Source organism: Ciconia boyciana, chromosome 2 (assembly GCF_034638445.1).
Source record: "Ciconia boyciana chromosome 2, ASM3463844v1, whole genome shotgun sequence".
In the NCBI taxonomy this organism is placed as follows: domain Eukaryota; kingdom Metazoa; phylum Chordata; class Aves; order Ciconiiformes; family Ciconiidae; genus Ciconia; species Ciconia boyciana.
The window spans coordinates 28,553,406-28,580,480 of NC_132935.1; the positions used below are offsets into that span (position 1 = coordinate 28,553,406).

At 37.0% G+C, this 27,075-nt stretch overlaps 1 protein-coding gene across 1 annotated transcript; it reads left to right on the forward strand.

The window, feature by feature from the left end:
- The first annotated feature begins 1,222 nt into the window (after nucleotides 1-1,222).
- On the forward strand, nucleotides 1,223-26,686 carry NBN (nibrin). The gene is made up of 16 exons (XM_072852243.1): nucleotides 1,223-1,456; nucleotides 3,115-3,248; nucleotides 4,384-4,529; nucleotides 5,887-6,046; nucleotides 6,482-6,585; nucleotides 11,176-11,293; nucleotides 11,584-11,774; nucleotides 12,853-12,953; nucleotides 15,210-15,351; nucleotides 15,807-16,070; nucleotides 16,350-16,824; nucleotides 18,588-18,659; nucleotides 20,054-20,209; nucleotides 21,229-21,342; nucleotides 22,361-22,410; nucleotides 26,490-26,686. The coding sequence occupies exons 1-16, from the start codon at nucleotides 1,426-1,428 to the stop codon at nucleotides 26,518-26,520; spliced, it is 2,289 nt and encodes a 762-aa protein (XP_072708344.1). The 5' UTR covers nucleotides 1,223-1,425; the 3' UTR covers nucleotides 26,521-26,686.
- The last annotated feature ends 389 nt before the right edge of the window (nucleotides 26,687-27,075 follow it).

A 27,075-nucleotide genomic window follows, 5' to 3' on the forward strand; every position in this document is an offset into this window, starting at 1 on the left:
GTCTCATTTAGGATATGCTCTGTATTTCTGGTCAGCCTAGCTCAGAACTGAAATTGCGAAATTATGAGGGACTAAAAAAACAAGCAAAGAAGATAAAAACTTCCAAGAAAAGAGATTAAGGACATTGGGATCATTTATCTTAGAAGTGCAGGAGGGAAAATATAAAAAGGTATCTAAGTGAACATTTAAGGACGAAGGATATTTAAAGTCATAACACATGGAGATTAAACAGATTAGGATTCTACAGAAACATTTTTGACTGACAGCTCACATTTACATTTCTGTATGTTTTAAATTAATCTTCTCCTATTAGAAAAATGTCCTGAGTTTCCCCCACTCCTTTTGAACTCCACAGGTTTTCTGATGCTAAAACTTCTTAACGAACTATGGATGTAACTCCAAAAGCTTTTGCTGTTTTGCAAAGATAAAGGGCAAATAATTACCAATATTCATTACCTGAGAAGCAAGCCAATTGCCCAGCAGGAATAAATTTGCCCCCCAGCTGCTGGCCGATACGATTATGGACATAAGGAATTTGACACCCTGCTCCTTGTGAGCTGCATAGCACAAAGAGAAATGGGTATTTTGAGCCATACCTCAACCGTGTGTGACTGGAGTCATGCACGTATGGCTTCTCCATACCTGTCCTCTGCTGTTCCTTTCCAGAAAATTCAGCATAACAGAGTAGCAAGTCTTTGGTAACCTGCCAAATGGCCTTCAAACTTCCAAGCATTTTTTTCTTTTACTTAAAATTCTAGTAAGTTTATTTCTTCTTTTTATCCAAAAGTTGCTTTCAGTTAAAGAGATGAACCTCTGTAGTATTTCCTGTTCCGCATGCAATGGATTTTGTTAGGGATATTAGCGCACTACGAAGGGCGGGACAGAGGGACACAACTGCCGAGGTGGGGGGCTCCTCAGGCCTTGCCGGCGGTGCCCAGCCTCACCTGGGGCCCCCACCTGCACCCTACCCCTCGGCCCAGGAGCCCCGCCTCAGTTCAGCCCGGGGCTGTCAGTCCCGGCCAAAGCTGCCACGGGGCAGGGGGGACCGGCGGCTCCCGGGGGGCTGAAACAGGGCCCCGGGCGGAGGGCAGGGGAGCGGGGGAGGCGGCAAGCAGGGCGGATGGGAGACCAGGCACCGCTCCGAGGCCGGGCACGCGCGTGGGCACGCCCCTCCCAGCCGCGCTTGCGCGCTGCGCACCAGCTGCACTGGCTTCCCGCCCCCGGTAGCGGGCCCGGCCCTCCCCTCCCACCCCACGGCGCGGCCGCAGCCTCGGCCCGGGTCTCGCGGGGACGCGGCGGCCCCGGCGGCAGCAGCGAGCGAGCGAGGGGGGTTTCTCTTCCCTTCCCAGCCTTGCGCCTAGCTCGCCGGGGGGCGCTGGGCAGAGCCGGCCCCCTGCGCTGAGGCGGCCCTCGCCGCCCTCCAGGATGTGGAAGCTGGTGCCCGCCGCAGAAAAAGGTGAGGGAGCGCCAGACCCGGCCGCCGCTCGGATGGGCTGGGCCCGGCCACCGCGGGCCCCGGCCCTGCCCCAGCCTGCGCCTGCGCGGAGCCCCCGGCGCGGGGGCCGGGCCTCGGGCTCGCCTCACGCGGCAGCCCGGGACCGCCTGCGGCCAGTGAGGCCGGAACGTGCCGGGCCGGCCGTTACCTTCGGATGCCGAGGTGTGCCGGCGCCAGCAGCCGGCGTTTCGGCTTCCGCTGGGGTCTCCAGGTGGGCTTTGCGTTCCCGGGCAAAGCTGCGTTGCTCCGGAGTGGACAAGCGGTGACAGAAGTCCTCGTCCGTCTGGGCGCTCGTCCACGGCTGAGCCTCCGTTTTTCCTCGAGCACTGCAGACCACAGCCCCTGTTAAATTTAATAGGGCTTTTTGCTTTGCTGTTTTATACATCTGGACGTCTTCAGGTGCTGTCGCAGCCAGTGAAGCAGGTCGCAGAGTGCTGCTTAAAAATACCTGAAGAATTGAGCCCAGATGCAGAAGTTAACCTCAGGAGTCTCTCCTTTCAGCAAACGTGTCTAAATATTATGTTGATGTTTCAAGGACCAAGTGTTGAATTTAAGACATCCCGTTGTTTCTTGGATGCAGAGTTTTGAAAATGAATTGCCATTGTACCTTTCTTCATTAGTTTCCTTATCTACAGAAGCTTTGATACATTGATAACTTTGATAATAGGTATCATATAACATACAAATTTCTTCTTGACTTAAATGTTTTCTCTTGTGTATAACGAGCAGTGCTATCACAACTGCAGCTGCTCTTTATTTCCTGATTCATTGGGAATTAATTTTGGATGTTTGGTTTATCTCCTGGTGGTGACAGTACCTAATCCTGTTGAAGTGAACTGAGTTATCTCTTACTGCCTGGAAAACTCTTGAGCAAGAGCCAAAACACTGATATTGTCGTCGTATTCAAGATGATCGTTTCTGCGCAGTATTTGCCCAGGGTTGATAACTAGAATTTAATCTGTAATTATTCATGCATTTTCATCAAGAAACATTTCTAGTTTTGTTGACCAGTAGGTAACACGCACCTTTTGGATGTAGTCAAGCCATTCACTGTGTGGTCTAGATGACAGATACCAAGAATGAGCTGAAGCATAGGTCAGAGACTGAACTTACTAAGTACCAGTTTGATTTACATTGTAGATCTTCCCATATTCATTAGGAGGACGTTTTCCTCTGAACGTCTTCATAAGTTATGTAAATAAATTATGTACCTCAAAAAATTGTGTACTCTTAAAGCTTGTGTTTTGGAAAAGCTATCTTACATAGTAATCTTTTTTTTTTCCTTCTATATGTAACAATCTTCAAGAAGTAATACAAGAGAAAAGTTAAGAAGCAAAGTATTAGTAAAAATATATTGTCCTTGAAAAAAGTGTGCTGCCACTTTTGTAACTGCTTTGTTTATCATAAAATGTATCCTTTTATAATGGGCAAAGCAAGGAAAAGGGGAACAAAGAGATTTTGTCTATAAACTAAGTGCATAATTCTAGTCAGTGTAGTAAATGATGCATGACAAAGTTGAGTTTCAGATACACCACAAACTTCTGAATGTTTCCTAAGTGCTTTGAGTGTTTTGGAGTTTTTGGTAAATTGCTATTTTTCTGTGTCTTGTTTATTTTCAGGAGAGCTCTATCGGCTTTTAAGTGGTACAGAATATGTTGTTGGACGCAAAAACTGCGCAATTTTAATTCAGGATGATCAGTCCATCAGTCGAAGTCATGCAGTTCTGACAATAAGTCATCCTGAAACAACCCCTGTAAGTAGCCAGCATTTTACTACGTTATCAATACGCCATGTGGATGATTAACATGACCATACATACTCTCATTTCGCTCTCACTGGTGTTTTATGCCTGGAGTAGAACCATTGATCACCTGTCTTTTCTTCATCTTGACTTATTTTTTTTCTCTGGGTTGCTTGCCTGTGCTGAGAAATTTAGTGGCATAATTCTACTGGTCCAAGCTCCCATTTGAGCATTCCTTTTATCCCAGAGTGAAGATTCACTAGGAATTTGTATTAAAATAATCACAGCAGCAAAATTACGCAATTAAATTTCATTACATAGACAAGTTTTAGGTCTTGGTTCTGGAAAGTATTTCAGTTGTCTTACTGAAGGCTTAGTTTGTGTTTCATTCCACGTCATTAATTCTGTATTTGCTTAGGGGACTGAAAATAAAAATGTCCAAAGGAGAATTAGCAAGCAGCAATTTACTGTCGCTTATGTGTTGCAATGTTTACGGACATTTTGAAGCCAGTCAGCAAGAATTTCATTTCTGTAACTGTATATGGAGTTTGAAATGAAATACATAAAATTTATTTGCCCTTTTAATACTGCAAATAGTGTATAACTACGTGGCAAAATTTCATAAAAACAGGCTGACTGTTCTCATTGGCTTGTGAACCATTTGGGAAATATGACAGTGTCTAACCTCTTCTCAAGACACGCTGGTGTCACCATGCCCTACAGCTTGTGGAAGACTAGCAGTTCTTGTGGAAGGAAGCAAGGGAAAGTGACTTGGGCACCTATGCTGGGGCTGAATGGTAGGTGAAACCATCAATAAGAAATCTTGGAGCCTTGCTAAATCACAATAGCAGAGGCTTTGGGCCAGTGAATGATTGCCTTGCACAGCCTCCAGAAAGACTGAATGTAAGAAGCACAAAAGTTCTGAAGCTAAAAATATGTATGTTTTCTCTCATTCCTTCACAGTGAAAACCAGAAGATGAGTAATTACATGTAGCCAGCCTCATTGTCCAAAGTCTTTATTTGGGATGGTATTTTGTGGGCTTTTTCTTATTTATCTACTGCTTTGATCCATAACAGTAGTAACCTGTTTCTGATAAAACTGTCTAATTCTGATAAACTATAATGGCTTATTTATGTTTATTTTCAGAGCCAGTCTCTCTCAGTCCCTGTATTAACAGTAACAGATACATCTAAATATGGTACCTTTGTTAATGGATCAAAACTTGATGGCACTTCAGTGTCTTTGCAGTCTGGTGACAGAATCAACTTCGGAGTCTTTCAGAGCAAGTTTAGGTAAGTGCTTTGATTATGAAATATCAAGTAGAAAACTGCGGGTTTTGAAAAGAGTATTTTTGCACATCATACAACTTGGCAAGCGATACAGCAATGATGAGTTTTTAGGAAGCAAAGGAGGTGAGTAATGTTTTGCCTGTGTTCCATACCTGGTTCTGCAATAGTTTTCCATTACATATTTTTATAATATAATTTATTTTGACACTAAGAGATTAAAATCGTTCATAGTAAAGCATTGGCATTTTAGAAGATGTTGTATCATGTGCAGTGTTTTCAGGCTATCTTAGGCAAAGAACAAAATCCTAGAACATAAATGGTTCTAAAGAAGGGAGGAAGGTTTCGGGTAGGGAGAGAGCTTGTCTGAGCCCTTGTTAGCCTTTGATCATGTAACAAGAAAAGAACTGAGGTACCTGGAGGATGCTTTATGCAGCACTAGCCATTGAATGCTTGTTGCTGTGCTGTATGCCTGCATTCTCTTTAGTGAACCCAACTTGCTAATTTTTCAAATTTAACATGCCAGTGCTATCTGTTTGAATATATGAAGCACTCCTTGAAGTAAAGTGGCAGGTAAATAGAACAAATTCTAATGACCATTCAAATCAACATTAAAGCAACTAGAAGTTGGCTTTGTTCCTTAAAATTTGACTCTGTTTTGTCACTGCTGCTGGTGTTATTTGATAGAAAAAATGGCATTCTCTTCCACTTACTACATTAAATTATTTTTGATGTTTTAGATGAACATACCTGAAATGTTGTACAGAAATCATGCCGTGAGACCAGATACATCATGACTGTTGTACCAGGAAGATTATTTAAATTTCTTTCTGCTTCGTAGACTAAACCAAATCAAATAATGGAATTTGATACACTGTAATTCCATATGGGAGATCTACAAATATAAATAGGCTTATGGTCAAGGGTAATGGCAGTGTTAGGAAAAAAATTTACTTGAGCTTGCATTCTACGACACTTATATTTTTTAAATATTAATCTGTTTGTGGACTGTTCTATTGAGCATACTTTTGCCTTTGGAAGCACACGCTCAGTTTCTTCTGATATTCCCTGACCTTGCAGTATTGTTGAAGCACTAATTCTATGGGATGTCTGTGAAAGACCCAAAAGTCTTAGAAATATTTCAGACATCAAGTCAATATGTTGTTAATTTTTCTGAATAAAAATCAGTATTTATTTCCTTCAGGAAATTTTAAAGCACAGTCTTTGAGTAAGAGTTATGGGTCTCGTCGTGTCGTCCCCCCCCATTTCCCCGAGGCACAAACAAGATAGTTAAGTCACCTCTGTTCATCATAATGATTGGGTGAAATAACTAAAGCAATTGTCTTTTACTTGTTCTTTTCAGAGTAGAGTATGAACCTTTGGTTGTCTGCTCCTCATGTTTAGATGTTGCTCAGAAAACTGCTTTAAATCAAGCCATCCAGCAGCTTGGAGGCCTTGTAGTGAATGAATGGACAAAAGAGTGTACTCACCTTGTAATGGTATCAGTAAAAGTTACTGTTAAGGTATGTTGAGCTTTTGCATATTGATGGCGTTTCTTTGCAGTTTTCCCACAAATGCAAATTAAATTCTAGACCTGCTCAAGATTTTGCTCTAGAAAGCAATGAAGTCAACTCTTCCTTTTTCCAAGTGTAGAAAGAGATGTATGTTGATGGGAGTTGGAGCGAAAGAAAATGAAAAAAGCCAGTTTTGAAGACTGTTACTGATCAGTTGTATATATCAGTTGCCTTGTACATTTTCATAACTTTGGTCAAGACAGCAATTAAAAGCTAGGCTGTTAGAAGCAAAACTATCCTGTTTTTCAGTAGCAAAATTCAGTATTGTTCTATTTGTTTGTGTGACTTCTTCCACATCTAAGCTCTTAAAAAGCTAATGTCAGTTGAACCATATTCTAGCTCAACTTTTTCCATACAGTAAATACATATTTTCTGTCTTTTCAGACTATATGTGCTTTGATTTGTGGTCGACCAATTATAAAACCAGAGTTTTTTGTTGAATTAATCAAAGCTATTCAGTCCAGGCAACAGTTGCCAAATCATGAAAGGTAAGTATCATGTTTTCAATGTCACAATTAAATTTATGGAAGTTAGATTATCAAATAACCACACATTTATCTGATATATTTGATCAGAATATGTGAATTACAGTAACTTTATTTGTGGAAGAATGCTTAATATGACACACTTTAATATTCAGGCAATTTTCTTGCTCTCATCCCTAGAGTTATAAAATGAGCTCTTGAAGTTGACTATATGCTTAGAGATGTTACTAGCTCTAAGTAGGAACTTGTTTTGTTGATATGTTTGAAGTGACATTTAAACTCTTTTGGGAGTTGATAAATTAAAATAAAATTATATTTTTTATAAAATAAATTATATCAAACATATTTCATTTTGTAGACATATTTTCCCAGTATGCAGTTAGTTACTGAGTTTACTGTAAACTTTGGTCAAAACAGAGTTAGCCTGACCATTGAATTCCCTGAAATAGCAGGGAGTTTTAATTATCTGTTAAGAGATGAAGTGAGACTAATGTGTGTTGGTCTTCACTATATGAGAATAAAATACTCATTGTTTTCATGGTTAAATTAACATGAAAAGGAAATTCTTACTTTGGAATAAATAAGTACTGTAGAATAGCCCTTTCAGTTATTTTCTCCATGTAGGAAAGTGTAAAATAATCCTGTTACTGTATGAGAGAATTTAATCTGAGCCTGTGTTGCTACTATTCTTACCTTGAAAAGGGAGACAGTTGTGTATTGTTTGGGTTTTTTTATGAACACATGATTTATGCAGGTGAGAAATTTCCATTGTGTATTTTTAGAAGGTAAACTGCATGGGCATTTGTTTTCTTATCGCTTCTACTCTTTGTATGCTTTGGAAGATACTGTGAAATGAAATACATAATGAATGGAAATTGTAAGAATACTTGGCATTTGAAAAATAACATGTTGAACATTTAATGTCGGTTAACAGGGAGAAAAAATTGTGAAATTACTTTAAATGCATTCAAGGCATTATGATTTTTCTGGATGTATTGTTTTAACCAGGTGGATGCTGGACACCAGACATTTGAATTGAGGGGAAATAAGTGGTGAAGAAGAGAAGTCACTTTGTTGCTTTTACATATGTATGGATATACATTCATACATTATGTGTTAGGACATAGCAATTTAATTTATTTTCTTTTAGTGGGTCTGATAGCCAGTGGTAGAACAGTTTGAAGAACAGGGGGGGAAAAAGGGCAGCTAAACAAACTTCAGTGGTGCACATATGGTAATGGAAGCAAAGCTGCAGAGGACTCACAATAAGCTGCACTTGCTATGTGTTAAAATATGTTTCACAGAATGTGGCAGTACCTTGTTAGAACAATACGGGTGCTAATCTGGAGCAATTGGTAGCAAATACTCTTTAGTTTCTGGATGCTGTTTTACGTTTGCAGGGGTTTATGTAATATGTCAAATTAGCCATCTGTGAGCAGTTTAAAGCTCATTTGGTCTTCAGTCTCAAAGGAAAAGGGGAAACTTCATGAATTATAACTTTTCCTTCTACTTACGGTTCTACATTGTTTTGTAAGGACGTGAGAAAACTAAACAAACTGTTTAGAGTCCTCTCTGAAATATTGGACATAAGGTTTTCTGGCAGATTTTTTTTTTTTTAGTACAGGTAGTACAAGCCATCAAAAGCTAGTAGTTGGTTGCGCAATCTGAAATTTGCTTGGTCTAATGTTACCTAGCTGTAAGGCTGCTGTTACTGTCTCTTACACTAACAAGCTGACAGTGGTTTGGGCTCTTGAAACCGAGGTGTATGATAGCCATTCCTTTAATAGAGAAGTGGCAATGTAATTGAGCTGTTCAGTGCTCCCTAAAGTAGAATCAGATGGATATGTTTTCCTTTTTTTAACATTTTTGTTAACTTTTCAGACCCTCAGAGGAATTGAGTTCACTAAATGTGATTGACACTAGCAGTATATCCATTATTTAGCTTTCACAGAGAGAGTTCTGCATCAAGCTAAATGAGACAGTGGTGTAATACACAGATCTATATTTAAAATAATTACAATATCTTAAATAGGTGATATTTTTAAGATGAAGCTTGTGGGAAGATATTGAAAATTCACTTAGCAACTGTTTGCATTCAGTTTCCAAAAAATGTTTTAACTTTCACAGGGAATCTACATTGTGCACTGTAGCTAGAGCTGACCTGAGCTGGTACCTCTGCAGGACACTAAACAACTTGGATATGAAATAAGTTTGGATATGAAATAAGAAAGGCATATTGATGTGGTAATACAGGGTGACACTGTTAATTAAATCTTGATTACTACTGTAGATCTGATTAAAAAAAAAAATCTTAGGGAAATAAAATCTTAAAGTTCAAAAAAATTAAAACTTCTTTTTGTTTATACTAAGATGTCATAGAATTACAAACCTGCAGTTCACGTCATGAATGTGGCTTCTTACTTGAGGCTTTTTATGGTGAAGTGTATTGCCCCAATCCTCTGATACTCTCTGATAACCTATGGAAGGAAGAAAAATAACTGAAGATTTCCCTAATAGCTGCATAAGTGCAGCCCTATATGAAATAACATGTTTTATTACAGTGGTCCAGTGTAAATAGTGCAGGGCTTTGAAAAAGTGGGAAAGTAACTGAGCCTTTAACAGAAACTCATCAAGAATAAAAATCTATTTATTGAAAGATTCAAGACTGTAGGGGGTCTTCTCTGGATAATGGTGTTACTGTTCAAAGCCTATGAGGAGAGAGTACAAAGAGCGCTTCAGAATCTCAAGACAGAAGAAGACTATGTTGCCTTTGAGCAACATCAGGATTGGATAGGAGTTTCAAAGGAAAATCAAAGGTTTCTTTGAGGAGGAAATGATCAGTTGAAGGTTCCTGCTGAAATTAAAAAACAAGAGGTTTGAATTGTGTTTCTCGAGAAACTATAGTCCAGTTCTGAAGTAATGGAAACTGATGTTTCTCCCTTTTTACTCATCCTTTGGTTTTTAAAAATAACTTTGTCCCCTGTATTTATCTTAAGTTAATAACTGTCTCTGTGGGGCTCGGTATCAGAAGTCTTCTGGCTTGGTAACTAAAATCTGAGTTGCCCTATTTCTTAAAATTAGTAGAATTTATCATACCTATTTCAACCTCAATGGAACAGTATTTTTGTAAACAGATTCAAACAGGTTGCTGAAACTTACCAAATACTCATTTTTTGAAACCTGATGGTTTTATGCTGGTTAACTTCCATTGTGTACATAAAGCTTCAGGAACTGATTGTGAAGAACACAAAAGAACAAAGATTATTTAAAATTAACTGTGATATAGTTACAGTAATGTATATAGTACATAAATGTATATAGTACATTTTAGCCTGTCATAATTGAATTACATATTTGGATGCAGTAGAAAATGTACATGCTTATTTTTGTGTTCAGCTGTAAGTATGTGAATATTCACAGTGTCTGAAGAATGTTTGTATGTTTACAGATAATGAAATTACCTGTGTAATAAAAGCATTTTTTTCAGAAACTTAAATATTTCAGCATTTCATGGAGTGTGTTTCTTCCTTAGAATCTGCTAATCTTTGCATAAATGAGGAAAAAACAATTAAAAACATGTCCGTGTATATATGTAATTTATGGGGCTGTTAAACCAGATTTTGGGAGTGTGTTTCAGCATCTTTTTTTTCCTGCATAGTAGTATGAGAAGGATGTATAATCAGCAGTCAAAATAAAGATAAATAGTTCTGTGTTCAGCCAGAGTACATACATAAACTGCTGTTTAGGTACAGATGAAGTATAGCACAGTTGAAATCAACCTATAGTTTCCCTCCTTTCTAGTGTGTGCCTTCACCTTGCTCTGTCAGAACTGCTGTAGTAGTTAATATGTGGCTAAATATTCTGTAAATACTATCCTGAAATTATCAGTTAGATGCTTGTCTTAATTCTAGAGGCTTTTTTTGATGTGGACATGCTCTCATTAACTAGAGCTGACATCAGAGGCCGTGACAAAAATTAGAGCTTCAGGATAGAATTTCACTTCTGCCTAATCTGTTCACCAGCTGAACTCCTGGTCCCTTTTCTTGTATTGGACAAAACAATTGAGAATCTGCAGGGTGAATCAGTTCAGTTCTCTAGCCCACCGGCAAGAAAAGTGTACTTATTTGCTCTCATCTAGTGTGGTGGTACACAACTACTTGATCCAATAGAAGAGAAGGAGGGGTGGCTGTCCCCACCTGAGGGGTAGAGGAAGCAAGGTGGTTAGTTTGGTGTGGAGTTTTACTATTAGCTAGAGTAAGTGCAGAATGAGATTGTAGGCTCATTTGTCAGTATTGTTAGTGGAGAATGTAGATACATGTACAGCAGATGCTTAAAGTGGATAGGTTGAGTACATTCCTAAAAGTGTTGTGCTCTTAATTACTGAAGTAAAAAGTCTTGATCTTAGCTTAGAGGTTGAGAAATTAGAGGCTCTGTTTCTTCTTAACAATATCTTGAAAAAAAATTTATATATATAGTTTTAAGAGAGCGATACAGTATTTTCACTTCAGAGCTTTACTCTAAAACAGAAAGGACTATGAGTCAGTACTGATAGGCAAATCTGAATTTTGTAACTTTAATTTTCTGTTTTTGCAGCTTCTATCCTCCAGTTGATGAGCCTTCCATTGGCATTGGAAAACTGGATTTATGTGAGCGTCATGAAAGGAAAAAAATATTCAGTGGAAAAACTTTTGTATTTCTAACTGCCAAGCAGGTAATTAGGCTTTACATTGCAAAAATGTTGCAGGGGTAGCTAAGCACAGATTCTGCTCTCTGTGAATTCACACTCATTCTGGATTCATCAGGAAAGAACAATTTCTGTTTATTTATCTTCATGCAATACAATGGCCTAAGCAAGATGAAATATAGGGGGAGAAACAGAATACATGACATCTGTATTAGTGCATCAGTGATAAGCATTATGCTGATAGTTCATTATGCTGATACTTCTAAACTGACTGTATTTTAAGATTTTTTAAATTATTATTTGCATTCTCTTTTTAGCACAAGAAACTGAGTCCAGCAATTATTCTTGGAGGAGGGGAAGCAAAATTGATGACGGAGGGAAGAAAAGAAACATCTTTACTGCTTTCTCCTGAAGTATGTGTTGTTGATGTGGGGTTGACAAATGCTCAGATCCCAGGATCTGACTCCGTGAGAAACTGGACTGATTCCATTCTGACTGTCTTGCAAAGGTGCAGTGTTGTTCTCTTGTACAGTGGTATGCTAATTTCAGAATTTCTGCAGAGAATTAGTCATGGTTTTGCATACATATTTAAGCAGTAGGGTGCTTATAAAGAAGGTATTTTCTTCATTGCTTTAAGTGTTTAGCATAGTAACTAAAATTTATTGAAGTGGGAAAGAAAGGACTTGGCTGATCTGTGAGGATTTGGTGAGGTTTTTCTTCCTGCCTCCGGATCCAATTTGCAAAAATGCATTGTAATGAAGCTGCTTTGAAATTACAGACAGCAAGTGGTTTTTCTTCTACTATTTAAAATAAGTTAAAAATGAATATATTCTAAGAATGGAAAATAGATCATTATAATTTTTCAATAAATATACGTATTTAATGGAGAACAGTTGAGATGGCACCTTAAGGTCATGTGGTTCATTGCCATCTAACTTGCATACAATGTCTCTGAAGAGCAGCTTCTGTTTAATAAAAATCAGTTTTTGTTTTGATGGTGGGATTTTTTGGTTTGAGAGGTCAGACTGCATATTTTTATAGATGTTAGGATTTTCATGGTGCTATTTTATTAAAATAATGAAAGAAAACAAAATCACAACCCTTAACCTTATACCTAAACCTAGTTCCTCTGAATTTTCCTGCTAAATAGAGAAAACTGTACTCAAGCTCTTCTCATGGCTGTAATACAGAAGAGTTGTGTGTGTGCCTAACTGACTTGTAAGAAGTGCTCAAATTTTTCAAGTCACTTTTCCATTCACACACATTTTTCAATCAGAGGTAGAGCACAGTTAGTTAAATGCCCAGAAATCGGGTAAGCAGAGGTGCATTTGCCAGATGACTGGGACTATAGACAGTGGCTACAGCAGCAGGAAACATGGAAGTTCATACATATGGGACATGGGTATAATGATGGATAATTATGCTCACTTACCGTGTTGTGAAAAACTGTAGTGTAGACTGATGTTTTTTGAAAGGAGGACTGGAACATTTTGTACTTTGTCATATCTGTGCCCATGTGCCTATTCATCTTTGAATCTGTATTGAGAAACATCTTTTTCTGTCTTTATTTTATTGTATATTAACAGCAAGGATCTCAGGGCTATTCCCGAGGCAGAAATTGGATTGGCAGTTATCTTTGTGTCTACAGAAAAATACTGCAACCCTCAAAAGCAGCCTGGTAACAAAGGTAATTGGGAGAAGGGTAGTAATAAGTTAACAGCATTAAAGAGGCAGTATTTCTTCTTGTACAGGAGCATCAATGGCTAATGTTCTTGTGTTTTGTTTTGTAAGACCACTAAGGCAGAATGACACTGTATGAAAAATGTATACAAGTCTGAAGAGGTAATTATTTTTTAATGGTCTTGCAATAAACTGCAATGAAAATTATGTGACTCTTAGATGTAAATAAAAAAGTAGCAGATCTAAAATTAGTGTAAAAAGCAGACACATAGTACATCGATCTTTAAAGGAAAGGTACTTTAAACCAATCTTCTGAAGTTCACGTTTTTCGTGGCCACTGAATTAATATGTATATGGTAGTTTGAATTCCATGCTATTCTATCTTTATTAAGAGACTGGGGTAATAAGGAGGTAAAAGGTGAATGTTAGAAATGGAGAGAATAAGAACGGAATTAATTTGTAAAGGCTTGCCCTTTTTTTTTTTTTTTGCATAAGAAGGAATTTGCTTTAGGGATATTCAACCACCCCATGCCCCATCCATAATCAAAGAGAATCTTGATGTAACAAGTGAAAACAAGGAGACATGATTGCCACATTTGCTAAAGTAATAGTTTGGGGGTGAACATTCCGAGTCTCAACTTGAAACTTAACTTGTATTTGCTACTACAGTAGTAATAAATATCTTTGAGAGACAGGAAGAGTTTTTGTTTGTCTAATTCTCTTTTCATGCTTCTTCCAAAATTGTTAGTCTAAATTTTGTTTCTATAAAATTGTCAGTTATGTGCATAATTTTAGGTTCTATTCTGTTCTAAAGTTCTGTTCTAAGTTCTATTCTGTTCTAAAGTGTTGTGTTGAGTAGCAAATCCTACAATTTTTTTAAAAATCAAACAAAAATCCCATAACTTTGTCTTTGCATATAGGAACATTTCTCTCTTCAAAATACATTTTTGAATAAGTAAGATACACATGCAGTACTGGCAGAGCTCTGAAAAAATATTTTGGTTGACTGGTATGACTTGTATGAATAACTTGTATGTGATCTGTTGTCTATTCAGTTCGTTTACAAAATAAATTGATTCTCAGATTAAATTTAAAGATACTGACCCTGCAGACATCTGGATAAATCAGAAATGCTGATTCTTGTTTCCAGTCTAAATGATTCAATTGGATAAAAATTAAATTGTCTGATTGAATTGCGTAAAAGGACTGTATATCGGGCTTTCAAAGGTAGCTATGTTTACAGTTTGCTAAGAGGGAACAAATGCTATTGTTTGGGAGTTATAAAAAACTTCCATGTATGTGTTGCAAATCAAAGGGATTGTAAACAAGACTTCTTCCTCTGATCTTAGCTCAGAACAATGAATAGAAATATATATAACATGTAGTTGCTCCAGGAGGAGGCCTAGGTGTCCCTATAGGTTACAGTGGTAGGAAAAAATTAATGAATGACTGTATGAAGAAGGGGTTATCTGAAAGGATAATACTGTCGTCATAGTCTCAATCTAAACAAGATTCAGGAATAATGTAAAGGGCTGAGAGATGAGTAGTAATTGAAAAAGAAAACTTATCTAGAAGCACGATGAGACATGTTAAAATAGTAAATGTTAGTATCCTTTGACTTGGAGAAGACAGTATACGAAGACAAGGACAAGTGAAGGGCAGACAATATAAAAGATGTTGTATATGCTCTTCTTTCTGTTTTACAGAGAAAAAATGTAACTAACTAAATAGAGAGCAGCAAGCAGTGTTCTAAGGCAGTCCCCTCACTACAGGGATTATGAGAAATCGGCTGTAGAAGACATTTATTCTAAGTTGTTGTTTTTTTTAATAGCAAATATTGGTTCTGTATGAATAGAAATAATCCCAAATATAATAATCACATGTTAGAGATCATCATAAAGCAGTAAATGTAAGGAATTTTGTGCTCTGACAGTTGCATAAAATATCTATTGCATGATTTATTAGTTACATTATGTCCATATTAATATATGATTTCCCATTATGCTTCATTTTTATTTAAGCAAAATTCCATTATTTAATTTAGTGGAATATTTAAGTAAAACTGAATCCCAGAATATTGTCTTTTAGAACTGTTTCTTTCAGCTCTTTTTAATTCATAAATCTGCTTAATTTTTTGATTAAAATTGTATTAAGACATTTTACAAAAATCTCACCTGGTCAGTTACCGATGTGTGATAACACATGCAAAGAAACACAGATTTGATATTAACCTTTTAATTCTTCTCTTGTGTTGATCTTGCAGCTGTAACTAAAAGTACTCCTGCATCAGCTGTTGTAGGGCAAGCCATTTCTCATAGTTTGGCTATGGATGAAACCATAATGCTAACTGCTGCAGATAACAGCACAGTATATGTAGCTGATACAGAAATAGAAGAGCAGACATGGTAAAGTATTCATGAACATAATTTCTAAGCTAATAATTGTAAATAAAGCAATCTTTTGTGGCAGAGGAACTGTATCATTGCCATGGACAAAGATACACAGTGTTTGAAATGACACTTTGGCTAAACTGCTGTCACTTGTCTGCAGTGAGGTAATTTCTGCTTTTTGAGGGGTAGATAACAGAAAACATCACATAGGACTTATGACTGTTTCAGATACAAATGTAGATACTGCGTATCTGATTTGACTGTCTTAACTGTTAAAAATTTTCAAGCCATTTCACAGTTATAAAAATATATTTGTCATAGCGGATTTTACAATTTGTTTGTAGCACACCTGGGTTGTTTATAAGTATGTTCAAAGTACAGATACAGCTTTTTTTAAAAGTGGTATTCTACAGTGTATCTCTGTGGTAACTTCTTGTGTGTTCACTTAATATTTTTTCTCTCTAATGTAGTATGGAGATAGAGAATACTCCCCAGATGGACAAAAGAGGGAAAATGGCTTTCCAGGATATAACCACTGTAAAGAAAAACCCTAGCACAAGTGGCAATGTAAATGCAGGAGCATCAATATCTAGAGTGAACAGAACATCTGGGTTTAGTCAAAAAAGTCATCCTGTCTCACCATCTAAAATTTCAGAAGCTGGTAAACCTAATGAGTGCGCTTCACGTCCCCAGTCTAACTCAATTATGAATTACTTCCAGGTAGCTAGAAAAAGGTATGTTGAAATGTTTTTGACGTTATTTCCCTTATTGTTATGTTGGTGCTGTTTCTGGAAAATAATTTTAACTCAAGGGATGTACATTTAATTCAAAACATACTTAAAAAGGTAATTTTTAGATCTGTTTCCTAGAATGGCCAGCTCTTCTCAAGGGTACTTAACATTCAGTTTCACAATGCAGTCACTAAAACCCCAGGAAGCTGTTATGTTGCAGATGCAGCTAGTCGTATTAAAAAATGCTTTTGTAATTTCTTTTGTAATTACTTTCTGGCAAAGGGAGAGAGCTGAAGAAGGAGAAGAAACATCTGTACCCAAACTAGCAAAACTGGAGGAAAGGTCATCACCTGTTTCCAAGGGCGCTGAACCCACAGCTTCATCAGTGTGGAACAGTGAAGCAGAACAGTATCAAAAGGAAAAGGACATCCTGGACCCAAACCCAAATTTTGCATTGGAAGACACAGGTGTAAAGCTTATGAGGGAAAGTGGCAAACTAGCAAGTGATAAAACAGACACTAAAATTACTTCTAGTGAAAATCATGCACCAAAGAAGAGAAAGGAGTTAGATGATTTATCTGAAGATACAGAGGCTCTAGAAATTGTGTTTGGAAGCAGAGACCTAGACTGCGAAGATCAAATGGCAGATCATAACCAGGAAGCTCAAGGAAATACACAAAAAAAAAGATGTTTGGAAGCCAAAGGAAGCTGGATTCAAGAAGTAAATGTAAAGCAGAGAGAGGAGAATCAAATATTGGTAAGTTATATCTTCTCATGTGCCTAATCTTGAAATTTACAACTGTATTAGAAGGATCCAGATTGCTTCTTTAAGGATGAGGCTGCCTGCATACATAAAGTGGCTTTGTAAAGTTGTTTGCTTAAACCTCTCAAATCATTCTAAACTAAAAATTGACATGTATCTATTACATGTGAACATTGCAGTGTTACACCTACCTAAATGTTTTTTCATTCTTCAGGACATTGTTTTTTTGTGAATTGAAAGCTGCTTGTATTCTGAAAGTTTTCCTCTCTTCTTGCTTGAAGTACTGTAGGTAGAACAGCAGAATATATCCCTGGTCCAAGAAAAACTTCTCATATTGTATGTTGTTGTGTTAATTATAATGTTGATATTTATACTAAAATAATACTCGGTTATATTATCTGTATGTAATACATTTTCTGAAGAAACCTTTAGTTTCTGTTGAATACCACAGTCGTGTCCAATGTCTTTCAAGTCAGAATCTCTAGATGTCATGTGAAAGATGATTAAAATTCTTGTATGAGGCAATTCAAATCACTAATGTCCTCATAAAACAAAACAAACAAACAAACACAAAAACTCAAAAAACCACCAAAACCCCCATAGCTTGTGATTAGTTTTCTTGATTATTTCTCTGTTTTTGAGAATAAGGCAATTTTCTATGAGAAATGAAGGAAACAGTGGATTTTTGAGTTAACAGTAGACACTTCATTGAAAAAAACCGAAAGCAAGTTTGTAGAGGAAAACAATGTCAAGAGCTCTAGCAAAGTAGACTATTAACAATACAGAGGGGAATAAGAGAGAAGGAAAAGGTTTAATTTTTGTTTATTTTAAAAATATATATGTTAAAGCTTACTGTCCTGTCAATTCTTATACAGTGTGGGCAGTGTTTAAATGCTGTAATAATAAAGTTTGAATGTATGATTGACTAACTGGAATTTGCAAGATACCTTGGATCAGATGAGAGTTGGTAATTGTCTGTGCATCCTTAGCTCAGACCAGCTGAACACTCTTCTCTTGATCCTTTACTGGAGCTTGCTTCTGGCAAAATGCGAATTTTGAACTTTGTTGTAATTGGTTTTTTTTGTGTGTGTTAGGCAAGTTTTAAAAGACAAGTCTTACAATTTTAGAGAATCTTTGTTTCTTGCTCTTCATGCTATCAGAGAGGAGGTACTGTCTATCGGGTCTAACCATACTGAGAGACTAAAATGGCTGCTTGGAATAGTCTTTCGAATTTTGTTATGGCCTGGGAAGTTTTGCTAGTCTAACTTCTCAGGATCACAAAGGAAAACAAAGTCTTATATAAAAAATTAAACTGTTATTTTATCAGATAAGCATTTAAAGATTTTTGCTGACAAAAAGTCTTCTGATAGTGTAATTAATAATGACCTATTTTATTCACATAAATTATATTTCCAATATAGGAAATATAGGAAAACAGTGGGAAGGAGAATTCATGATAAAGTTCCACAGGCATATTTATATTACCTATTTTCTTTAAGTATAGATGCACCTTGTGTATCTGGCAAGACAGAGAATGTAATTGACTCAATCTATAGGGTGCATAAAGCTGATCTGATCATATAATCGTGTGATCGCATAAAATCATATAAATTTAAAAGTACAGTGCAGTTCCTTTTCTAAATACTTATATTGATTTGAAAATGCTTATTCCACTGTAAAGAGCAGAAAACAATTTTATGTAATTAAATTTGCATTTAATTTCAGTGTTACATTTTAAATAATTTTTAATCAAATAGAAAGAAGAGGAACCTGGATCACTTCTAACTTCAGAAATGAAAAGTGAGATCAGGAAAGAGTTGCCAGTCTTGGTAAGAAACCGGTTAATTGTCAGTTTGAACAGCAAACTTTGAAATAGGATCCACAAATACTATGTTCTTAAAAGCGAAATTTTGATGCATTTTCTTAATGCTTCTCAGAGTAAAGGAGGTTCTGAAGATTGTACTCCTTAAAATAATCACGTATAATTTTGAATAGTACAGTCCAACTTACTGACTGTGAAAAGACGGAACTGTGGTTCATCTGCATGCTTTTGTAATGGTATTTGGATGGCTACTTAAGATACGTAAACTACAGAAACCTAATGTAATTGTACTAACCCTTCAATGTGGTTAATACTTGTACTGATATTTTTGTTAGGTTACTGCTTAAAGACCAGACAAGAACGTAATCTCCTTGTCTGCTCTAAGGAGATCACAACTAGAATGGAAGATATGGACCATTGAGAAAATAGACGTAACATACACTGATTAACAGTAAATAGGGTGCTAACTTCGTTATAGGCGAGATGAAGGAGGGGAGAATTGCTGGGAATAGCAGTGAGGCAGAGGAAAGGAGACAAGGCTAAATGAAACTGAAATGGAAAGATTCTGAAGAGATAAAGGAGAGTGTAGCCAGTCAACAAGGGGCAGGATAAAACCTTTTCACATATGTACAGAAAACAGTCCAAGAAGAGGGAATGCTGTACTGCATCTGGGCTGGAGCTGTCTATGAAGATGGTTTAACGTTACTTGCGAACTTGTCGTGCACCCAGACTTCCTTTTTAATCCACATAGGTCTAGCCCCAAGCAGCAAAGTGTGCATGCAAACTTGCTGACATATGAGCATTCTCATGTCCAAGAAAAAGTTGCTTCCGGGATCAGATCCAGCTTACAGCCCTAAAGTTGGCCTAAATGCTAAATCTGTAGGCTAGAATTGAGCTGAAGATGTTCAACTTTGTCTTCCTTGGATTTAGCTGGAATTTCCATTAGTAAGCATACTTGATTAAGTTAGTTCAGGTAAGAGGCAAGGTGGAGGGGAGGAGAGAAGTAATTCTTAGATGCTAGCTAAATTGAAAAAAAAAAAAAATTATTTTTTTTTTTTACTTGAAGTTTTATCATGAAGTAAAATCCTAGTGAAAGGAGGTACACTGACTTCATTATTATTACTGCAGTTCTTAATGATCCTGTCTTTTCAACAGATGCAAATATGAGAGAAATAAATTTACTGAGCTCCCAGCTGTATTGGTAGTATATAAGGAGGCCGAGAAGTACGTCCATCTTCTTGGCTTCTGGCCCTGCTGCTGCTTCCCCTCGCCTTTTTGTAATCCTAACTTTTGCCTCAGCTATGCACATGATAGTTCTCTCTCTAAAGTTTATACTGTTAGAATATGCTGTGTGTCTGTTTATACACTTGAAGTGCTCCTTCCTTTTACTTCCCACATAAGAACCACAACAAACTTCAAGATGACTCCAGCAATCTTCCTAGCAGACTTCTGTTGACTGAGTTTAGATCATTGGTTGTCAGCCATTCAAGACAGAACAGTCAGTTTACTGGAAATACCAGCTACCGGGGAAAGAAAAATTTCAAAATGTTCAAAAAGGTTAGTGTGTATTTGAAATGGTCGCAAGATGGCACTGTTTAAAAATACTAAAATGTATCGCCTTAAGATTGTAGAAATATGCTACGAAAGATTTTTTAAAATTGATAGTAACTACAGAAAGAAAAAAATACCATATTGTACTGTTAACAAATATTTTTCTAGTTGACTAAATAAGTACCAGGCTGATGAAGGCTTACCTCATGCTAGATTATTTAGATACTTGTACTCTCTATTCCAAGCTGTTCATTGGAATAAGTCGTTCAGTGATGCCTACCATAACTTCCGGTTGTACCTCCAAACGCTAGCAATTTGACTTCTCCAGAGACCTACGCATATGCATAATAGTCAGCATATGCTGATTCAGAATTGCATTTTATCTAATAAATCTTGGGTTTCTAAATAGAACTAAATCTAGTATCTTACAAAAGTAAGATGATTGCTAGCTTGGGTCCTGAAGATAATTTCAAGAAGATTCTTAGTGTTCAATGTAAAAATACCACTTCAGCTTATATTAAAAATAAAAATATGGTATAAGATTACTAGGAATGCATTTCAGTAAAATATTACGTAGAGAATGTGAGTCACATAATGCAGCTTCCAGCTTTCTGGGAGTATGCGCTCATTTTTAGATAACATTTTAAATTTCTGATAGTATTTTCTTTTCCACTGTTTTGTAATAGATTCTTATGCATTCTGATGATAAAATAGAATCTATCAGTAAAAATCAGTTTATAATGTTTTCAAACTCCATTTAATGTACTATCAGATTTGTTTAGCATATGTAACTTGTCAGCTATTTTTTTTTGTTTCCTTTGGTAAAAGGAAGGTGTTAATAGCTTTCCATAAATGCTTATTTCACTTCAACCTCTTTTAAATATGATCTCTGATAAATGTTATTCAAACAAAGACTGACTTTCTTCTGTGATATCTGAATAGACTTTCTGAATTTGTTAAGACAGACCTTTTATTTGCAGTGTGCTTGCCTTGTATTGTAACTGTAAGAATTTATTGTCTGACAGGTAGCTTATCCAGGGGCAGGACAACTTCAGTATATTATTGGAGGATCAGATTTGATTGCTCATCATGCTAAAAAGAATTCAGAGCTAGAAGACTGGTTAAGGCAAGAAATGGAGGTAAGGAATTCTTTCTCAAAGATGAGCAAACAAAAACTTGACTCCTGTAAGTGGTCGTACCAACTTGTGGCCATTTCTGAAATACTTCAGAATTTTATTTTTGAAATAAAACCTCAGCCAATTAGCTATCCATACATGCTCATAGGAACATACACATTAGTAAAGTTACTGGAATTCAGAGGTCAGTGGTAAGGCTCATTTTTTTTGCTGATTATTTATTTTACATGCAACATTCATGTAATTGGAAAAATTGATTTTGTTTAAATCAGTAACCTAAAAGAGAATGATCATTTTTAATAAGCAAAAGAAGCATTATGGACACTTGTGACTTCGAAAAATGTGACAGAACTAGGAAGAACTTCTATATGGTAATCTGTGTTCAAATTGTTATACAGTAGAATTGATATTCTACTCTTGAACAGAACAGAAAATACCTGAGTAAAGTTCTGTTGCAGTAGACTGAAGAGATACAGTAAGAATAAATTCAATATATTTTCTATTATAAAAATCTTCGCCTTTGTATGTAAAAGTTCTGAAAAATACTGTTTTATCATAGCTGTTCTCTAGCACTTTCACTTTCCAGTAGTTTCTTTAAAAATGCTTGCTGATGAGCCATATTCTGTTTCCACAGCCTGATTGAGATCCTTACATCAACATTTTTTTATCTCTCTTTTTTTTTTTTGTCCCTGGGTATAGATAATGCAAATTAAAATTCCTTTTATACACCAATAATCAGATTAAAATGTCCCTGTTTCTATAATGATGCTTAAAAAATGAAAAACATATTCCTGACCAAAATTGATACCTTGCACAAACTAATCCATTGCATTAGTTGGGAGCAGTAGCCAAACTTGAGTAGTGCAATATATTATCTAATGTGAATATGCACTGAGTGGAGTACTTAAAGAAAACTTATGTCTTCAGGAAAAACTGTGTTAGTGCAGGGATATATTGTTCTTCTGTATTGTTCATTAGCTTCACCCTTAATATCAAATATTGAATAAACTTATTTTCTCAGGAACAGAACCGACATGCAAGAGAAGAATCACTTGCTGATGATCTCTTTAGGTAAGAGTTTTATGTTTGTACTTAAAAAAATGTGTGTAACTTGCATCACATCTTTTTTTGGACAAATCCCAATTTTGTAAAAGATGACTTTGACTATTCTTTTGAAAATTCTATGTATTCCTATGTATGGAATATACCCCAAATGACTCATCAGCTTCTCTCAATTTTTTTTATGCCTTAAACTTTCAATTTAATTCAGACTTGGTACAATTTTTTAATAAGAACATTCGCAAACAAAAATGTTGCTATTTCCTGTCTCATATGCACAAGCTTGATTGTTCACAAATGCTGGAAGAGATTCTGGGGTGAGGCTTTCTGCCATTACTGGTTGCTAGAGCCTAATGAAGTGTTTTGATCTCACAATTAAGTCAGTCATCTGAACTCCCAAGAAAAAGTGATGGGGTCTGCCACTTTTTCATTCTGGCTATCCAGTGAAACCACAGCCAAGGGAACGGGCTTGGTGAAATCAGCTGGAAAGAAGACCCTGTTGAGCTTGAGTCACTTGAGGGAGCTTAAAGCAACAGAATACTAATTCTGTGAAAAAGTGATTGGCAGGACTGCTTTCCTTTTTTTTTTTTTAATATTTGAAGTAATAATTCCCAGAATTTAAAACAAAAATTAAAAAAAAATAAGTAAATCCTTCAGTGTGGCCCCTCTTTGTCCCTTATCTTTGACACCTTAAGCTGCTTTCAAACCCATTCACAATGAAAGAGCTCCTACCTTTTTTAACTTGTTAGAATCTCCCTGAATGCCTTACCATTGTTCCAGTTTTCAGACTGGGAAGAGGAGGCATTTTTACACCGATCATTCTATGCTCCTGACAGTGTAGTAGAGTCATTAATTCTGTCTTCATCAGTGCTTATGTCACAGGAGTTTGAGAGATTTCATTGGTAGGTCCAGGTTCACCTTGGCTGTTTGCCATAACTCATTACGTTTGCCTCTAAAATACAGTATTTTTCAGCAGTTTTCTTCAATAACCCAGTTTTCTTCAGTTGTCTACCACTTTCCCTAATCTCTCTTGAAAGAGAGAATCATCCTATTCAGTTGATTTCCTGTCCAGTTTCTTTCAACTGTAATCCTAATTTAATGATTTATAACCACTTTCTAATTAAAAATGTTCTAAGCCAAATTTGCCATTTTATCCAGTTTTTACATCTGCAATACAGCCTTTAAATATATGTCAATTATGAAGACATTTATAGAAACATGGTGCAGCTTGGTTGTTGTGCTGGAATATTAACTGGTCCAAAATACCTTGATTAATTTTAGCCTTTCAAAACACAGCAGTGGAAACTTCAATAACTTGCATGCATTCATGCTTAGAAAAGTTTTTACCTCAACTCCAGTTTATTTAGGATGGTTGTACTTACAGAAGTTTCCACAGTCAAAAATATTAAAAACTCGCAATTTAATGTTCAGAAGTTTGTAACCTACTTCTAATTTTGTCCCTAATCCGGAGTAAAACTACTTGGCATGATGCTAATGTTAACAGCTGCAATTTCCCATGAAAATTGCATTTGAAGATGCCATTAGAAAAAGTCATGCAGTGCTCCAAGATAAAGGTGAGCTAGAAAGAAAAGCTGTACCCTCAACTGCTGCTGAGTACATACTGAGATAGAGGAGGAAGGGAAAGCATATCATACTATCTGCTAAGACTACAGATAAATGGATTATGTTCAGTAATAGCCCTTTGTATCCTTCACTCCCTGTTCCCAGCAAGGTCTTTTGTTTCTTTGTGCATTCACTCACAGCAGTGGAATCTCTGTAGTCCTATTTCCATTTCAGGCCACAGGCACTGTACAGTTTCCTTTCTCTGATAATGTGGTTTGGTTTCTTTCTGTCTGGAAAACATCATCCAGGCTTCATTTAACATGGAAAATGGCTGGAGGTGAGGTGGGGGAGATTACATAAAAAGATGTTCATGACTGTCAGTGTCAGCATCTCCACAGACAGTCACAGACAGTGTTGAAGCTGTTGGTGTCCTGATGGCAGGTTTCCATCATGTATCATCCCCTTGTCCTATCTGCTTATCTTCACACCCCCCCTGCCCTTTCCCTCCCCCACCCCCCAAAAGAGGATTTGGTGTCCAGGACACATTTAAATGTTAGAACTGATGTGTTACAATGCTACAGCAATAAATTCAAAGAAATGCTTTGAGATTTAATATAATTTTGTTTAGCAAAGATTTCATTATTTTCTTAGTTTTTTATGTGAAGAAACAAGCAACCACTGTTTGACTTCTCACCTGCCATGCGTTTGACTAACACTAAAATTTGTGCATTTAGGTAGAAAAATGTGTATGGTAAAGAAGGATGTTTTTGTCCAAATCACTATCAAAGAAACATGATACCATCTATCAACATGTGTAAGAACCATTCAGAAAATCTTGCTGCATGAACAGCTTGTGCTGTTAATTAAGCATTTATTTCAAAGGGTACACATTTCATTTTTGCCAGAAGTCTGAATTGTTTAGCAACAGCAGTGACTTCTAATACCTTTCTAGTTATGTGGTGATGTAATTTGGCTCACAAGTTGTCACATTTTCCTGTCTAAGCAAAAAATGTCTTGATGAATGAGAACAGAATTAGTGGAAGTAAAACTGCCTGATCATTCAGTTGTGCCCATAAGTTATTCATGCATGAATACAAAACACATCAGAATTTCAAAGAAGTGACACAGGATTTTGGGAGATGAAGCACAAATGGAGAGAAAGAGAAGGCCAAGGGATGATAGCAGTGTCAAGCAGAGGCAAACTATAAGCATATTGCAGTAAATTGGGTAACTATTTAGTATATCCAGAAAGTAGATATAAGTTACTAAAAATCAGTCGGAAGCTATGTAAAGGGGAAGGTAAGGCAAGGAACTGCTTTATGTGGGAGTAGGAAGCAGCAGAAGGGTTTTGTCTGAATGAGTTATAGAATCACAGAATCATATAGGTTGGAAAAGACCTTTAAGATCATCAAGTCCAACCATAAACCTAACACTACCAAGACCACCACTATACCATGTCCCTAAGCACCTCATCCAAATGTCTTTTAAATACCTCCAGGGATGGCTACTCAACCACTTCACTGAGCAGCCTGTTCCAATGCTTCATAACCCTTTCAGTGAAGTAAAATTTCCTAATATCCAGTCTAAACCTCCCCTGGCACAACTTGAGGCCATTTCCTCTTGTCCTGTCACTTGTTACCTGGGAGAAGAGACTGACCCCCACCTCTCTACAACCTCCTTTCAGGTAGCTGTGGAGAGCGAGAAGGTCTCCCCTCAGCCTCCTTTTCTCCAGTCTATACAACCCCAGTTCCCTCAGCCGCTCCTCATAAGCTCTGGACCCTTCACCAGCTTCGTTGCCCTTCTCTGGGCACACTCCAGCACCTCAGTGTCTCTCTTGCAGGGAGGGGCCCAAAACTGAACACAGTATTCGAGGTGCAGCCTCACCAGTGCCGAGTACAGGGGGACAAGCACTTCGCTAGTCCTGCTGGCCACATGGTTTTTGATACAAACCAGGATGTTATTGGCTTTCTTGGCCACCTGGGCACACTGCCGGCTCATATTCAGGCGGCTGTCAACCAACGCTCCCAGGTCCTTCTCTGCCAGGCAGCTTTCCAGCCACTCTTCCCCAAGCCTGTAGCGTTGCATGGGGTTGTTGTGACCCAAGTGCAGGACCTTGCACTTAGCTTTGTTGAACCTCCTATGATGGGCCCCAGCCCATCGATCCAGCCAAATCCAGTTGTGACCAAATGTTGTACATTGCTGTGAATATACAGTACCCCTTCCGCCCCCCCCCCTTTTTTTTAAGTGAGGAACTTAATGTTGGGACATTTAAAGGCTTGGAGAAGCTTGATCATGCATCAGATTTGAAGATTTTAAGTAAAGGTTATCTCTAGTTCACGCAGAGGTTCTAGCTTATGCATCCTTCAGTCAAATTGTAGCAACTGTAGTTATAGAAGTGCCATCAGGGAAAGGACTGAACACTGACCACTTCCTTGTTATTAATAAATCATAAAGCTATTTACATCACATTGTTAACTTTGAATATCATTGTTTTACTTATTTGTGACAAATTGTCTTTTTTGTTGCAGATATGATCCTAATGTGAAAAGGAGAAGATAAACTGATCTGAATTTAGTGATTCTCTAGCAAAATCTGCTTTCTGTTCCTTAGGTTTGCTGGTTACAGTGTGCAAATTATACCTACGTATGACCATTTCAGCTATCTATTATTGTAAGGCTTGTTTTTAAGTCTCGCTTTTATTAAAGAAAAAGAAAAGTTTCTTTCACTGCTTGGTACTTTTGGATTGCACGTTTTGAAGACCTCATTATTTGCTTCAGAGTAATGATCAGTAAAATACCATAGATACTTAGGATTTCATTTTAGGCTGTTTATTTCTAATGTTTGCTTGTCAGTACTGTTTTGGGGAAAAAAAAAGGAAGTTAGCATCAGGCTTTTTTCTTTTCAGAAAGGCTTTGTTAATTAGATTTGTTAATTAGATTTTTATATTGTGTCAATTTTGTCTTGAAGTGGAGGTTTTTGAAGACTTCACAAACTTAAAGTTTGGTCTAACTTACTTATATCTGAGTAAACAAAAAGTATTTAATACTGATAAGGTCAAGCTTCTTCCTGTTTTTGATGGTGGTGACATCAAATTGTTTGTAGCCAGCCACCAAT